The sequence below is a fragment of the Microtus ochrogaster genome, chromosome 4 (genome assembly GCF_000317375.1).
Source record: "Microtus ochrogaster isolate Prairie Vole_2 chromosome 4, MicOch1.0, whole genome shotgun sequence".
NCBI classification, from domain to species: Eukaryota; Metazoa; Chordata; class Mammalia; order Rodentia; family Cricetidae; genus Microtus; species Microtus ochrogaster.
In genome coordinates, this window is record NC_022011.1 from 38,077,593 (window position 1) to 38,094,288 (window position 16,696).

Below are 16,696 nucleotides of genomic sequence, written 5' to 3' on the forward strand. Positions count from 1 at the left end.
GTAGCTTTGGTGCCTGTCCCGGAACTAGCTCTTGTAGACCAGGCTGGCCTCAAACTCACAGAGATCCGCCTGCCTCTGCCTCCGGAGTGCTGGGATTAAAGGTGTGTGCCACCACCCCCCAGCGGGCATTTTCTTAATTAATAGTTAAATGGTTAATGAACCCAGCTCATTGTGGGTGGAGTCATCCCTGGGCTGGTGGTCCCAGGGTCTACAAGAAAGCAGATTGAGCCAGGTGGTGGTGGCGCACACCTTTAATCCCAGCACTCGGGAGGCAGAGGCAGGTGGATCTCTGGGAGTTCGAGGCCAGCCTGGTCTACAAGAGCTAGTTCCGGGACAGGCACCAAAGCTACAGAGAAACCCTGTCTAGAAAAAACAAAACAAAACAAAACAAAACAAAACAAAAAAAAAAAAAAATAAGAAAGAAAGCAGATTGAACAAGCCATGAGGAACAAGCCAGTAAGTAGCACCTCTCCATGGCCTCTGCGTCAGCTCCTGACTCCAGGTTCCTGCCCTGTTAGAGTTCCTGTCCTGATTTCTTTCAGTGAGGTGAAAAAGCCTTTTCCTCCCCAGCTTGCTTGGGTCAGAGTGATAGCAGCCCTGACTAGGACAGGCACAGACAGGAAGAGCAGGCGTTCCTAAACCAGTCTTAGGACGAGCATAATGGCATGCCAGCTGCAAGACTCAGGGTGGGCAGAGGGCTGCTTTCCCCAGTGGTGGGGCTGCAACCCAGGGCTTTTGCATATGCAAAGCAAGTGCTGTACCTTGGAGCCTCACACCATTCCCCAGACCTCCAGAGACTCCTCTGGTGACTGGGGACACAAGCTGCTGTAGACGCAGGGTTTAAGGCTCTTGATGATGGGAAACACTTCTCAATAGTCCCTTTTTTTCTACCTAGAACCAAATATACGAGGATGGCAAAAGATGCCCGGCCCTAGAACACAGCACTGCCTCGGTGACAGCCGACAGTGACTACATATGTTTCCCTCATGCCCTCTTCAGCGTAGGGCAGGGCGCAGGTCGAAGGAGAGGGCCGGCATCCCGCGTCCGTGTCTGTTAATCTCTCCTCTGCCAGGTCAGCCCAGGCAGTCTGAGAGGTCAGGAGGGATTTGTAAAGATAAGCACTGGCCCCTTGTTGCCCTAGCGACAGGCTCCGCCCCTCCAGCTAGGCCCTAGAGAGAGACCCTCCCCCTCCCCTGCTTGCTCGACCCTCTGGGCTCCTCGTGGGCCGGACAGGGCCACCCTGGTGTGCGATGACTCTGGAAGTGAGGAGTCTCTGGATTGTAAAAAAAGGCAGATAAAACTGTTGACACCACAGGCAGTGAATGAAGGTCCAGGCGGAGCTGGCTCTCGGCCTCTTCTGCCTCTGTTCCTCTAGAGATGGCTTTTCTAACTGTGGGGCTGGGCTCTGCCTTGCAGGGAGTTCTCAGAGTAGCAGCCCGCTGCGGGGCGCTGGGAGGATCCATAGAGGAACAAAACTCCTTGCCTTGGTGCTGTGGCCAGTAACAAAGAGAGCTCCGAGCTTGGGGTGCGGAGATGAGAGTCTGCCCTGATGCGATTACAGCGGGAACCGTCCGCATGGGCCCAGTGGCAGGCGCTTCCTAACTCTGGGGCCTTTTGGGCCAAGGGTCCCTGGATTGCCTCTCAAGGGGGGTTTACTGGGTGTTGGGGCTCCTCAAAACATGCTTTTCCCATTTCCCACTGCACCCACCTGACCGTATTCCCAGCACCCATCAAAGCGTTTTCTTACCCACACAGGACACCCTGGGACACCCGCATTGCCCTTCCCAGTCTCTACAGTCACGCTGCCCCACTGCCTGTAAGCTCTTAGAGTAGCCCAGGCTACCCCTTTCCCCAGCCCACATGTTCAGGGCTGACAGAGGCCTGGGAATGGTGCCAGCCTCTGTGAGCGGAGGGGCCCCTTAGCCAGAAAGTATCTCAGGCTCCAAAACCTGACCCCATGCCTGGCTCTGGTAGGTGGTAGGCCCCAATGTGGCAGGAAGAACCCTGGGCACTTGAGATGGCATTGCACAGCCGTGGCTCCCTGGGTCCACTGTCCCCACGGGTTGCTGCCGTCCTTCATCTTGGGCTGCCTAGGAGCCGCCCTGCGCCGTGGAATGTGGATGACGCCTGACAGACTGCCAACCTTATCTGGGGGAGGGGAATCTTCCTGGAGTGGGGGAGGGGAAGGTACAGGGCCTGATGCTGCTCTCTGCTCAGGTCTGGTTAGTGTCTGTCTGACAGCCTGGGGGAGGGTAGGTCCTGGAACTCCAGGTGGGGTAGTAGGGCTCCTATCCCTCACATTAGTATCTGGCACCCAAAGCTTTGAATCCTCTGCCTTTACCCAAGGTCTCAGAGCTCATGGTTTTCTGAGCTGTGGTTTGGACCTGTCGGCGACAAGGCTTCCAGGCCGGGATGAAGTGAAGGAACAAGGCTCTCTGAACTTGGCTTCTAAGTCAGCACAGGGTGCTCCAAGTGTGTGGACCCTGGTCGGGTAGCCAATGGGTAGATCGAGGTCGTTATACCTGCCCTGTCTCAGGTGCTCTTGTCAGGTGTTTGCTTGTGGGGGATGAATGAGTGCTAGGGATCACCTAGAAATCCCAGGCAAGGGGGCAGGAAGATGGGACCAGGGTGGGTAGGAGTGAGGGAGGTTGAGCCAGGCCCTGCCTTTGAAGTCCATTCTTTCTCTGAGGCTGAGGTCAGACATCTCAGGTTTCAGTCAGGGATGGAGTTACCAGACCCCCAAAGGGGGCTTCGGTGGAGGTGGGGGGGACGGGGGATGGATAGAAGCTGTCCCCTCCTTTGTCTCCTCCATCCCATGTCAGGATGCCTGCAGAATGGACTGGCCTGGCAAGCTACTCCCTGGTGCACTGAGATCTGTTTCTTGTGAACTCACTGTGATGTCAGCAAGTCTTTACTTTCTTGAGCCTCTATTGCTTGTCCTACTGAATAGGAGGACAGTTCAAGCCTCCTAGGGGTACTTCAGGGGTGACCAGAAAACAGCTTGGCTACTCTGTTATGCAATGCTGTCAGATGGGAACCACCCACTCTGTCCTCTGTCTCTGCTCTCTAAACACAACTAAAACCTGCTTGGCCCTGGGGTGAAGCTCAGTCTGAAGAGTGGTTGCTTTTTACCAAGGAAGCCCTGGGTTTGATTCCCCAGCAGTCCAACCTAGAGTGCTGGTATGTGCCTACAATCCCAGCGTTTGGGAGGTCGGAGGGAGGATGAGAAGTTTAAGGTTATCCTTGGAGACATAGCAAGTTCCAGCGAGATTGGACTACAGAAGAGTGTTTCTAAAAATAAACACAAACTAAGTAAATAAAACCTGTCACAGGTGTAGGCACTTTAGGTGTACACACAGGGTCTTAGACATGACACACCTGTGTTACCTTTAGGTTTGTTGCTAACAGTGGGGAAGAATGTGTTATGCAGACCCTGCTCACATTGCCAAATTGTTTTCTTTTTCTACAGGGCTGGTTCCTTCAGAGGTCCCAAGTGCCTGTGCCTCAGACCCATGTACTCCAGGGACCAAGTGCCAGGCTACAGAAAATGGTGGCTATACCTGTGATCCTGTAGAGCTTGGAGGCTGTGCTACTCAGCCCTGCCACCATGGAGCACTGTGTGTGCCCCATGGCCCAGATCCTAACAGCTTCCGCTGCTACTGTGTGCCTGGGTTCCAGGGTCCCTACTGTGAACTGGACATCGATGAGTGTGCATCCCGGCCCTGCCACCACGGGGCCACCTGCCGCAACCTGGCAGATCACTACGAGTGCCACTGCCCCCTGGGCTATGCAGGTAATGGGACCAGTCATCTTGGAGGGCTGGATCATAGTATGAGCATCCTTATTTGACTTTGACTTAAGTCTAGAGATGCCTCAGGCTAGCTGGTAGCTTTGGTACCCATTCTTGGGCTGACTGCTCAACTGATGTTTCTTGGGCTAATCTGGCAGACGGGTTTGGTGTGTGTCTGTTTGGGTGCTGGTCAAGCTGCCGTGTATACCCTGTGGGGTTGTCCTGATGGACTCTGGTATGGCTTGGGATGTAATGCAGACCTTTGTCCTCTTCTAGCTGTCCTTGTTGTCCAGAGTAGAATAATGTAGACATGGCGCGTGCACACGCGCACACACACACACACATGACTCTCTCTTCCAGGGAACACTTGCTGTAGTCCCTTCCTGCTCCCACTGCTGTTTTCTGGAGCTGCCGGACATCAGGAGGGAGGGGACAGCTGGGGATAGGTCCTCAAAGGATGTTTACTTTAGCACAGTCTGGAGTCTGCAGTATCAGCCCTGAATTTAGACACCGTGTTCAAACTGTGGGGCAGTCTGAAGTCCCCTCTGTACAAATGGTCTATATAGACTGGGGACCAAATTCCAGGAAGGACAAAAAGGGATGAGATGGCACATTGAGTCCCTGCATCTTTCCCCTCTCAGTGTCTGTACATTTGTGCAGGTGAGACAGCAGGTTCCAGCTATCTGCATGCACATGGGCCCTCTGAGCACCTGCTGGTACCATGTCTGTGCATGCTTCTGCGGTAATCTTGTGTGTGTCCGCAGGAACGTGAGCACTGCATGTGCAGGATGTCGGTGAATGGGATGGGAGCAGGCAGCTTTGTGTGACTCATTTTTCTCTTTCTGCTCAGAGCAGTGTGGGGGAGTTGGGATTCCAGACAGCCCAGGCCTGGCTCTCCCTGGCACAGAGGGTGGGAGTGTGGCTGGAGGGTCATGGGAAGGAGGAGTCCTGAAGCTGGCTGGGGAGTAGAGAGGGGTCAGCTGGAGGCAGCTGGCTCCTTAGCCCCCATGACAAAACCTACTTAGGAGGTGGGGGAAAGCCGTAGAAATCTACACTGACAGGACTGACATGTCTCATAAACCCCACACCCAGAGCTCCCTTTGTCTCTACTCCTGTCCTGGGGAGGTTCCTCTTGTACTCAGGGTTCCCCAGAGGCCTGGGAATGTCTGGGTAGAACCAGGGGCTTCCAGTTTTAAAGCCAAGGCAGGATAGGAGCTGGTGACCCTACTCCTATCTGGAGTGCCCATCTTTTTTTGTCTCCCTTTCTTTCATCCCTCTCAAAGCCACAGGTGAGCCTTCTGAAGCCACTGCTGAGCTGCTCTGTTGGTTACCCTTCTCAGTGCTGTAGTTAAACTTGACAGGAAGCAACTACCGGAAGGAAGTACACTCTGGTTCTTGTTGGGATGCTGTCCATCATGGCGTAGAAAGCATAGCAGAAGCAGCATCTGGTCACACCATATCACTAGATGCTGGCGCTTAGCTTGCTTTCTCCGGTTTTTCTGTTTAAAAACAGAAAAATTTTATTCAGTCCAGGATCCCGGCCTTCCTTCCTCAGTTGAACCCTCTGTAAACTCCTTACAGATACAGCCAGAGGTGTGTCTACCAAGGGATTTCAAGTCTGGTCAAGGTGACCACAAAGTTCGACTGTTATTACCTCGACCAACAACTTACATTTTTTTTTAGATTTAACTTTTATTTATGTGTATGTGATAAGTGTGGGGTGCTAGAAGAAGGTCTGGAGTGAGGGAATGCTAGGAATACTATCTGAGCATCCTCATGAACGTCGGATCAGGCAGGCCTGCTCTGCCAGAGCAAGTGTATCTGCTTAATGTGGGTTCTGGGAACGGAATTCTGGTCCTCTGGAAGGGCAGGGAGCCTTTTTATGATTGAGCGAGCTCTCGAGGCTTGAAGTCTGACCAGTCTGAATGAGCAGGAGTCTGATGGAGTACTCGATGCTCTTGTGCCTCTCACCACCCTCCTCCACTCTCCCCAGGTTATATCCGTTCTCCAACCTTCCCTGGGTATTCTGCCTCTGCCTCAAGAGGGATGTCACCAACTGTCATCTGCCTGCCCTATCTCAGTCTTCAAAAATCTGTTTCTGAAGAAGCCCCCACATCCGTCCTCACTCCCAGCACCTTAGAACAGACCCTGGCTCCTGTCCTCAAAGGATCCAGTTCTCTTGTTAAGGTCATCATTATTAAACACCAGCCGTTTCTGGGGCTACCCCTCTGTGAGGACGCCAGGTCCAGAAGAGTCCTCTTGTGTCCACCCAGCAGCACCTCTGAATGAGCCAGCCATCTGGGTAGCTGGAGCAGATTAGGACTGCTGGCTGGGCCCCTATCGCCCCTCTAGATGTGGTTTCCGTTTCTTCCGCTCCTGTTCAGGCGTGACCTGTGAGGCGGAGGTGGACGAGTGCTCATCAGCGCCCTGCCTGCACGGAGGCTCGTGCCTGGACGGCATGGGCTCCTACCGCTGCGTGTGCGCGCCGGGTTACGCAGGCGCTAGCTGCCAGCTGGACGTGGACGAGTGCCAGAGCCAGCCGTGTGCGCATGGGGGCGTGTGCCACGACCTGGTCAATGGGTGAGCCCTCCGCAGGGTGACCTGGCTGCGGGGAGGTGGGCTGCGGGACGAACACATGCTCAGCTCCCGCCCCGTCCACACCAGTTTCCGGTGCGACTGTGGGGACACGGGCTACGAAGGAGAGCGCTGCGAGCAGGAGGTGCTGGAGTGCTTCTCTGCGCCCTGCGCACACAACGCATCATGCCTAGATGGCCTCCGGAGCTTCCGCTGCCTCTGCTGGCCAGGTGTGTGCGCGCCTGCGCTCCTCCTCCCCCGTGAATGAGTGAGTGAGTGTGTGTGCATGTGTGTTGAGGAGGAGAGCTGCGGGTCAATATGGTGGGGCAGGTGTGGAAGCCGTGTGCGTGCATGCGGGAGTGCGGTCTGGGCCCTCTGAAACCTGCATGTGTAACCTATGTGCCAGAGTTCAGGTTCCTGATCTGCAAATAGGGGTGCTAACAGCACCTGCCCATTGGGTTGTAGAGAGGAGTGACAGTGTACCTAGCACACGAGAAGGGTGTCTGAGTGTATTCGTAGCAGTCAGTAGCCGGCCATCACTGCCCCTGCTCTCCCTCTGTCAGCATCTGCATCCTGAGTTCGTGTCTGTGTCCCTGTCTGGTTCTGGGTTGGCTTGGGTCATCGAGGGGAGCGGCCTGGACACTTCGTGTTTCCTGATGTTTTCATGTGCACCCCAGGCTTCAGCGGAGAGCTGTGCGAAGTGGATGAGGATGAGTGTGCCTCGAATCCTTGTCATAACGGGGGACGGTGCTTGCAGCGCTCGGACCCAGCCTTGTATGGGGGTGTCCAGGCCACCTTCCCAGGAGCCTTCAGCTTCAGTGACGCCGCTGGCTTCCTTTGCATCTGTCCTCTGGGCTTTGCCGGTGAGTTACCTCCTGGAGAAGCACTCAGCCAAGGTCCAGACCCCAAGGATGGATCTAGCCTGGCCCATGGCCTGGCCCTGCCAGGTGCCACCTTGCCTGAGTTCACGCCCCCCCCCCCGCCCCCTCCCCCGGGGCTCAATCTACCCAGTTGGAAAACGGGCCCTTTTGGTTCTTGTCTGGCTCTGGGGTGCAGGCAGAAGCCACAGTTGATCCTTTTATAGGGGATGATTGCAGCGTGGATGTGGATGAATGCGCCTCAGGACCATGCCTCAATGGTGGCGGCTGCCAGGACCTGCCCAACGGTTTCCAGTGCCACTGCCTGGATGGATACACAGGTGCACAGGTGGGGCGGGCTTGTTGTGGAGGTGAGGCTGGTGACAAGGTCCCTTCTGGCTGAATGTGAATTGATGCGTACAGGAAATGAGGCTGGAGGTGGCTGTGGTGGCATAGGTGACAGGTGGGGGTGTGTGCTGAACTGGGACCCCAAGTTTGTGAGTGGGAGGGAGACTGGTCAGTTTTAGTATAGTCAGGAGGGAAGCGTGGAATGGGTACATCTGGGCTGCCAGATTTCCTGCCCTGGAGAATGTTGGCTGATGCTTGGTTGGTGACTTCAGCCCTGTAGATACTGAATGTCTGAAGCCAGGGCTAGCCTGGGGAGATTAACCCAAGAGAGGGGCCTAGACTGGAGTCAATATTGGGGTTCATGAACAGGTGTCTGGTGGCTGAGGCTGCAGGCTTTCTGGGAGAAACAGCAGAGTGATGATCAGGAAGCTGGGCCCTGAACCCTGCTATCAAACATGGACTAAGCCTCAACCAAAATAGAAGAGGCAGAACTGTGCAAGATGCGTGCCTTTCAAAGGACACGCTTTGCCTCTTGGGAGCTGTGCCTGCTGTCAGTGGCTGGAGTGTGAAAGCTCTCCTTGCAAACACAAGGCCACCCAGGAGCCCACAGACTTCCTCTCTCTAACATCCCTGCCTCCACTGTAGTGTGGGTACTACTCCCCCAAATGCCAGCATTCCTGCCTAACATACAACAGGCTCTCCTTTCCCTGAATGCCCCTGTAGGCAAGGCTGGAGATACACTTCCTCCCTCCTATCTTGACCACTCAAAGACATAGGAATTTGCCAGATTTAGTGGCCCTGGCCTTTAATCCCAGCACTGGGGGCGGGGCAGAGGCAGGCGGATCTCTGTAAGTTCAAGGCCAGCCTGGTCTACGGAGTGAATTCCTGGAATTCCAGAGCTACACAGAGAATCCTGTCTCCAAAAACCAAAACCAACCAACCAAACAAACAAAAAGATATTAGAGTTCGATGCTCCCACGTTGGGTGGCACATGCTCAGTCCACTGTACCTATTGACCCAGCCCCTCCCTCCCACATTCTCCCCAGCGGCCAGCCCATCCCTCCACAGTCTCACAAAGTAGGGCTTACCATCCCCATCTCACAGATAAAGCATGGAAGGGGTGTCTATCCAGTGAGTTCGGGGGTCCTGGAGGAGAGACCTTAGCTGTGAGACAACAGAAGGCTTTGGTGGGAGGTCTGCCTGGGCCTCCCAAAGGGAGGGCTTCCATCTGTGTGGTGAGCGTGAGGAGAGAGCTGTGGCTGCCAGATCTGATGTCTGGGTCTCTCCAGCTGAGCTGTGGGGGTGAGGATGGCCTTGCCTTGTGCTGAGGAGGCTCTGGATGAACTGGGGTTGCACTTATGCCATCTGATCCTGAAGGAGAAGAGGGGGAGCTGGGCGGTGGTGGCGCATGCCTTTAATCCCAGCACTTGGGAGGCAGAGGCAGGTGGATCTCTGTGAGTTCGAGACCAGCCTGGTCTACAAGAGCTAGTTCCAGGACAGGCTCCAAAACCACAGAGAAACCCTGTCTCGAAAAAAAAAGAAGAGGGGGTGGCACCTTCTCAGGAAATGTAGGGACCCTTGGGCAGACCCTAGGGCAGAGAGACTGAGGAGTGAGCCCTGCGGAGGGTGTACCATCCACTGTGGCTGGTCTGCATCTATAAAGGCAAGCCTTTCACTGGGTACTAAGGACAGACTCAGGTTCCAGGGGGAAATAGCTGAGTGAACAGATATTCTCAACACAGGGTTCTGGGGAGCTGAGTCAGAGACATGGAATGGCGGACTAGTTTAGGTCAGGTGTGATGTGAGGGAAAGTTCTGGGCCCTCTGCAGGATGCGGAAGAGTTTGAAAATAGTAACGGAAGTTGAGGCAGGACTTTCCAGAAAATTCTTAGAGTAATAGCAAGTTCAAGGATTTCAGGGGGCAAGGTTGAAGTGTGAGAGCCTGGTAGGCCAAGCTTATGACAGCCTCGAATATCAACGTGAGTGGCTGGGTCATATGCAGCAGAGGAGTGTGACTCGGTGACACCTTGGAAAGAGGCCTCTGGTCACTGCAGAGACAGGTGGAGAGGAACTTCTGAAGGCAGCTAACCTGGAGGCTGCCAGATCAGCTCAAAGAGCTGGCAAGAAAAGAGGCACGGGGTGGAAGATGGGGTCACGGAGCACTTAGAGAAACAGACCCATGGGGCGTGGAGACTTATCAGACATGGTCAGGGAAGGGGACCCTGGGGGACCTGGTTTATAGGTTCCAAGGTCAGCATCACTAAGATGCACGTGAGTTCTGGTTGGAGATTGTGGCTCTGGCCTGGTGTACTGACTCTTGACTGATCCCTCCCCTTTAGGCCTGATGTGTCAGGAAGGTGTGGATGAATGCCAGTCGGAACCATGCCTGCATGGTGGAACCTGCAGCGACATTGTAGCAGGCTATATCTGCCAGTGCCCTGAGGCCTGGGGCGGACATGACTGTTCTGTACAGCTCACAGGCTGCCAGGGCCACACTTGCCCACCTCTTGCTACCTGTATCCCCACCTTCAAGTCTGGGCTCCACAGTTACGTCTGCCACTGCCCACCTGGAACCTATGGGCCTTTCTGTGACCAGAATACCACCTTCTCGATCATATCTGGGAGTTCTGTGTGGGCATTAGTGCCAGCCAGTGACTCTCTGAGTCTGGTACTGAGGTTTCGAACTACGCTGCTTGCTGGGCCCCTGGCCACTCTCAAAGACACTCAGGACATCTTGGAGCTGGTACTGGTGAGGGCCACACTCCAAGTCACACTCTGGAGACACGGTATTGCTCTGCTTGTCCTTACACTGCCAGACCTAGCCTTAAATGACGGCCACTGGCACCAGGTGGAGGTGGCACTCCGCCTGGGAGCCCTGGAGCTGCGGCTCTGGCATGAGGGCTGCCTTGGCCAGTTCTGTGTGACCTCTGGTCCTGTAGCTACAGGTCACACATTGGCCTCTGGGCCTCCTGGGCCCTACTCCATCCATCTGGGTGGCTGGTCCTTTGCAGGCTGCTTCCAGGATGTACGTGTGGAAGGGCACCTTCTGCTGCCCGAGGAGCTCAATGGAAATGTGCTCTTAGGTTGCAAGCGCAGGGAACTATGCAAGTCGCTGCCCTGTGCCAATGGAGGGACCTGCGTGGACTTATGGACTCACTTCCGCTGCGACTGCCCAAGACCTTACCATGGGCCCACATGCACCGATGGTGAGGGTTAGCAGGTGGGGAGGAAGCATCAGAGCTGGCCCCTAACCTGCTGGCCTCACGCTCGTACTGTCTTTCCCTGCAGAGGTTCCTGCTGCCACCTTTGGCTTGGGCGGCACCATGAGTTCAGTCTTCTTCCTGCTCCACGAGCCGCTAGGCCCAAACCTCACTGTGTCATTTTTCCTCCGCACCCGAGAGCCTGCTGGTCTGCTTCTCCAGTTTGTCAATGATTCAGTGGCTAGCCTAACTGTGTCCCTGAGTGAGGGCCAAATCCGAACTGAGGTGCTGGGCCAGCCTGCTGTGATCCTCTCTGGGCGCTGGGATGATGGACTCCGCCACTTGGTGATGCTCAGTTTTGGTCCTGACCAGTTACAGGACCTGGGCAAACAGCTGTATGTGGGTGGAAGGCCCTCCCCTGATGACACCCAGCCCTGGGGTGGGCCCTTCCGAGGCTGTATCCAGGACATGCAACTCAACGGCTTCCACCTCCCATTCTTCTCTTCGCTGATGGAGAACTTAAGTTGGCCCAGTGAACTGGATGTTGGTCAGGCCTCTAACCTCACCCAGGGCTGTGTCTCCGAAGACATGTGCAACGTGAGTGCCTTAGGACTGAGTGTCCTCATGTGCCAGGCACATTGGACAGACTGAGACTCAGAGAGCCACATGCTCTGCTCACAATCCTGTCATTGGAGTAGAGTAGGCATATACCCATGTCCAGTGGTCCCATGATCCCATTTGTGCCATTCTGAGATGACACCCTGGACTAGACAGAGGATGGGCCTCAGCCTTTCTGAGGGTTGTGGGAAAGAGGCAGGGAGGGTTATGAGCAGATACTCCAGTCTGAGCTTGGCTAACCTGTTCACTGGCTGCATCCCTCAGACTCAGTGGTTCCCGTCTGTGATGTAGGGGTGATGACAAGTTCCCCTCAACTTGTGGTGAGGTGGTCATGGGGTGGGGTGCTGCTTTCCTGCTTGCTCATTGGTACCCTGACTCTTCCACAGCCCAATCCCTGTTTCAATGGTGGAACCTGCCTCGTCACCTGGAATGACTTCTCCTGTACCTGCTCTGACAACTTCACAGGGCCCACCTGTGCCCAGCAGCTGTGGTGCCCCAGCCAGCCTTGCTTCCCACCTGCCACCTGTGAGGAGGTTCCAGATGGCTTTGTGTGTGAGTTTGGGTGCTGGATACTGAAGCTGATTAGATCCGTTAGGGTTTATGGGATGTTGGGCTGTGGATCAGGAGTGCCAACAACCTCAGTGTGGTGGGTCACTGCATTCTGAGGGACAGGCAACTTCAAGGGAGTCCAGGAGAAGAACATTAGGAAGTGGGGTGGCATGTGTGAGTTTTTGAGGTTCTTAAGGACAGCAGAAACACAAGATTTGGAAGATGCTATAGGAGATGAATTGAGATGTTGGTAGGGATGTGAAGCCCAGCTCCGAGACCAAGGGGTCCCATGTTGTTCAGGTTAGCCTTGAACTCACTATGTAGCAAAGGGTGATCTTGAACTTGTGATTGTCTTGCCTCGACTTACCCAGTTCAGAGACTTCAGGTGTGGGCCCCCACACCCAGTTTGTGGGGTTCCCGGGAATGGAACCTAGAGGCTCCTATATGCCAGGTACTCTACCAGCTGTGCTGTATTGCCAGTCTTCCAGAGGGCTGTAAAGGGGAGAGGAGTGTGATTGGGTGTGCACCTGAATACACCTTCAGGGAGGAGGTGAGCAGGCTGGACTTTTGAGGAGGACATATTGTTGATGCTCCAGCTTCCAGGGTAGCAGGTGTTGTGGTCCCCTAAGGATTGCTCTGGAACTGATTCCCTCCAGATGGAGAATGTATAAGGGGTAGAAAAGGGAGGCTGCAGTTTTTGAGGTCAGGTGACAGGTGCCTGCCATGGTCAGCATTGTGGTCAGTGGACTCCACCACTTGCACTCCTGAGGACGGGGTGGTGTGTGGAGAAGGCTGGCAGGTCATTTCCCAGTGACTCTAACTCTCTGCAGGTGTGGCTGAGACTACATTCCGCGAGGGCCCTCCTGCTGTCTTCAGCAGTCACAACGTGTCCTGGGCGCCAGCTCCAAGCGTATTCACCCTGGCCTTTCGCACCCGCGACCCCGAGGCTGTGCTGCTGCGTGTTACCGCGGGCGTCCACTCCGGTATCTGGCTGGCGGTGCGCAATGGCTCGCTGGCAGCGGATGTGGTGGGCTCAGTGCTGCCTGCGCCCGGGCCGCGCGTGGCCGACGGCGCCTGGCACCGCGTGCGTCTGGCCCCGGAGCTCCCACTAGCCACCGCCTCGCGCTGGCTGCTGTGGTTGGACGGCGTGGCAACACCCCTGGCATTGCAGGGTCCGGGTAGCGACCTGGGCTTTCTGCAGGGCCCGGACACCGTGCGCGTGCTGCTGGCTGAAAACTTCACAGGCTGCCTTGGCCGCGTGGCTCTTGGCGGCCTTCCCTTACCCTTGGCGCCGCCGCGGTCCGGCGCGATCCCCGGAGCCCGCGAGCACTTCGTGGCCTGGCCCGGGTCGCCGACCATGCGCCTCGGCTGCCGCGGTGCGTCCGTGTGCACGCCCTCGCCCTGCCTGCACGGCGGTGTCTGCCACGACCTCTTCGATGTTTTTACCTGTGCCTGCGGCCCGGCCTGGGAGGGACCCCACTGCGAGGCCCGCGCCAACCCGTGTCGCTCGTCGCCCTGTGTCCGGGGCCAATGCCACGCGCGCCCCGATGGCCGCTTCGAGTGCCGCTGCCCTCCGGGCTTCGTGGGCCCGCGCTGCAGGTGCGAGTGGCAGGGGACCGCCGTGGCCGTGAGCAGAGGGGTGGGGTGGGGGAGTGAGTTCTCCTTAGACTCTTAATGGAAATGGGAAACCCACTTCCGTTTGATGCTCCTAACGATAAAATAGAGGCTAAATTTGAATTCAGAAGAACATTGTGATTTAAGGAGAGTTAGGAGGTCAGAAATAATTAGGGGCATCATTTTGGGGCTTTGACGCAAGCTGCCCTTAATGATGTTGCCACACACACACACACACACACACACACACACACACACACACACACCCACCCCCGCCGTGCATCCCCAGGGCCAGAGCCTTTGCAATACTCACTTCCTCCTGGGTCCAGAGCTGTCTAGCCCTCTCAAGAAGTTTAGGAGCTGTCCTTGCCCTGCCCTGCTCTTTATTTCAGCACTTATCAAAGATCTTAACACTTGTGGGGTGGGGGAAGCTTCAGAATGACAGCCCTGTGTTCCTCTGCTTCCGTGGGTCTGTATTCCAGCTACCAGCACCCTACCTCCAACCACCTTGCACCTTCTCTGCAGGATGCCTGTTCTGCCTCACCCATGTACCCTCAACTCCACCTGCAAGGAGGACACCCCTTGTGAGAGCGGTCCCCTAGGTACCAACTGCAGTTGCCAGGAAGGTCTTGTTGACCTGAGGTGGGTTTGGGGACCAGAGCCCTGGGAGGTTGCCCCTGGATTGCCAGCTTGGGCAAGGGAAATGTATTTTCCTTGTCTCGCCCCACACTGTCATCAGCACCCAATGACCCATCAGTCTCTTGGTTCTTCTGGAACTTCTAAGACCATTGTCTCTTAAGCAGATGCCAGTAGGGCAGTATTTTTTTGTATTTATTTGTTCATATCTATTTATCTATCATCTATCTATCTATCTATCTATCTATCTATCTATCTATCTATCTATCTATCTATCTATCATAGGGTTTCTCTGTGTAGTCCTATCTTTCCCGGAACTCACTCTGTAGACCAGGTTGGCCTTCGACTTAAAAGATTCACCTGTTTCTGCCCCCAGAGTGCTGGGATTAAAGGTGTGTGCCACCACCACCCAGCCCACCTAGTTTCTTAAAGCCCTTTGGTCCTCAGTGGACATGGCCAAAATGCAACTTCTGGGCCTCCAAGAGGTGCAGATGGCATCCTCCCTGCCACATGCTCTTTCTCATTCTCATGGAATAGGAACCCTTCTCTGTCATGGACACTGGACTGAAGGGAAGTGGCAGAGGTGGGTGGGGAGCAGCTGGGGGAATGGGAGGCACCTGTGGGGGGAAGAGCCAGCTTTCTCAGCTTATGTCTTTTCCAGGTGTCAGAGTCCTGACCTACCTTGTGAAGCCAACCCTTGCTTGAATGGGGGAACCTGCCGGGCAGCCAGTGGCATATTTGAGTGTACTTGCAGTGCAGGATTCTCTGGCCAGTTCTGTGAGGTGGTGGTGAGTGGTACCCAGGGGTGGGCTGCCGGGCCTGTTTGGACAGGGAAGGTAATGACTGGGCAAGCTTTACTGAGGTGGGGGGAGGACACTCAGGCCCGCCCCTCCTAGGACCCTATGTAGAAAGTATTTTCACTTCGGGAGAACTTGGGGAGCCCACCAGCTATCAAGCAGAGTTTGGAGCTTCTCTGTGATAACCAGGGTAGTGGCAGTGGGGACAGGTTGGGATCTTCCAAGTCTACTCTGTGACTGGCTTCCAAGCTCTCAAGGATCATGGGGCCTGTGATCTCCTTGGGTTCCAGAGCAGTTTCTGAAGCAGATCAAGCTCAGGCACTGCAGGTATCCCTGCCCCAAGGAGGCTCAGCTGACAGTGGGTGCTGATATGGTTCTTCTAGAAGGGCAGTCTGGAGAGTGGCCTTGATCCCTGTAGTTCCTGGCAGAGCCCCTCTGCTTCTGTGAAGTGTTACAGGCTTTGCTTCCTCGCCTACCCACTACGTACCACCCCCCCCCCCACCCAGGGAAGGAAATGTCTTTACAGCTCCCCCTGAAGTGCTGGGGAGGGGGAGGTGTGAACTTTATAGTTTTGGGGCCCCCTTCTCCAGGTCTGAATGCTGGGGATGGGGATGCAAATGACAGACAGTAGACTGAGAAGCCTCAAGATGTAGGGGAGACCTGGGAGTCTGGATTGCAGGGGCTCTGATTCCAGGGCTTAGGAGTCTAGGCACATGGAATCTTTAATGGATCAACATGGCAGTCTTTGACTGGAGATGGGGAAATGCTGCCCTCACCTCCAAACCAGGCTCAACTCTGCCAGGGACAGGCTATCAGAGCAACCCCTTGCAAGCAGGCAGGCCATAGGGAATTCTGTCTGTCCTTGTCATTAGTGGGCTCAGTTCATCCTAGGAGCTTTCTGCGCCTGCTTTACTTCAGCTGAGAGTTGTTGATCCTGTGACAAGGCACTCCTGGAATGTCTACTGTCTGCCCTCCTAGCCAGGGCTTTGCAGCATGCCCCTAGCATTAGGCTTGGACAGGTAGCTTCCTGGCTTCCTGCCTGCACACCCTAGGGGCTGCCTCTCTCACCCACTCTGGGAAGCTTACTTCTCTGTCTCCCATCTCTTTCAGAAAAGCCTGCCTCTGCCCCTGCCATTCCCGCTGCTGGAGGTAGCAGTGCCTGCAGCCTGTGCCTGCCTCCTCCTCCTCCTCCTGGGCCTCCTTTCAGGGATCCTGGCTGCCAGAAAGCGCCGCCAGTCTGAGGGCACTTACAGCCCAAGTCAGCAGGAGGTGGCAGGAGCCCGTCTGGAGATGGACAGTGTCTTCAAGGTGCCACCAGAGGAAAGACTTATCTAGGCTGGCCTGGCTGCTGGTGCCATTCCCTGACGGTCTTACAGGATCACTGCAGAATCTCTACTTGGAGCCCAAGGAGACTATTCCAGAGTTAGGACATCCACAGGACGTGCACCCATCCCCTGCTCATCGTGGATCAGAAGATGGGGAACAACTCAGGGAAGCAGAGGAGGGTATGGGAGAATGAATGTTTCTGACCTGCTGGGCTGTACATAGCAGAGTATGACTGACAGGTGTGTGTATGTGTGTATTTTTCTGTCTGTCTGGGGGCAAGGAGGGGAGAGAGAGGACAGGAGGAGAGGAGGGAAGGAGAGAAAGGGAGAGAGGGAGGGAGAGAGAATATGAGAATATGTGCATGGGATTTGTAGGTTGTAGTGCCAGG

General features: G+C 55.4%; 1 protein-coding gene across 1 annotated transcript in view; it reads left to right on the plus strand.

Annotated features, from left to right (window-relative positions):
• Crb2 (crumbs 2, cell polarity complex component) overlaps positions 1-16,596 on the plus strand; it is a 19,652-nt gene extending 3,056 nt beyond the window's left edge. Inside the window, exons 2-13 of the mRNA XM_005345945.2 lie at positions 3,470-3,793; positions 6,175-6,370; positions 6,455-6,594; positions 7,042-7,227; positions 7,449-7,562; positions 9,908-10,774; positions 10,857-11,365; positions 11,773-11,938; positions 12,766-13,534; positions 14,075-14,191; positions 14,847-14,973; positions 16,093-16,596. Of these exons, the coding sequence (XP_005346002.1) occupies positions 3,470-3,793; positions 6,175-6,370; positions 6,455-6,594; positions 7,042-7,227; positions 7,449-7,562; positions 9,908-10,774; positions 10,857-11,365; positions 11,773-11,938; positions 12,766-13,534; positions 14,075-14,191; positions 14,847-14,973; positions 16,093-16,317 (3,740 nt within the window). The 3' untranslated portion in view covers positions 16,318-16,596. The remainder of the gene's footprint in view (positions 1-3,469; positions 3,794-6,174; positions 6,371-6,454; positions 6,595-7,041; positions 7,228-7,448; positions 7,563-9,907; positions 10,775-10,856; positions 11,366-11,772; positions 11,939-12,765; positions 13,535-14,074; positions 14,192-14,846; positions 14,974-16,092) is intronic.
• Positions 16,597-16,696: the final 100 nt, after the last annotated feature.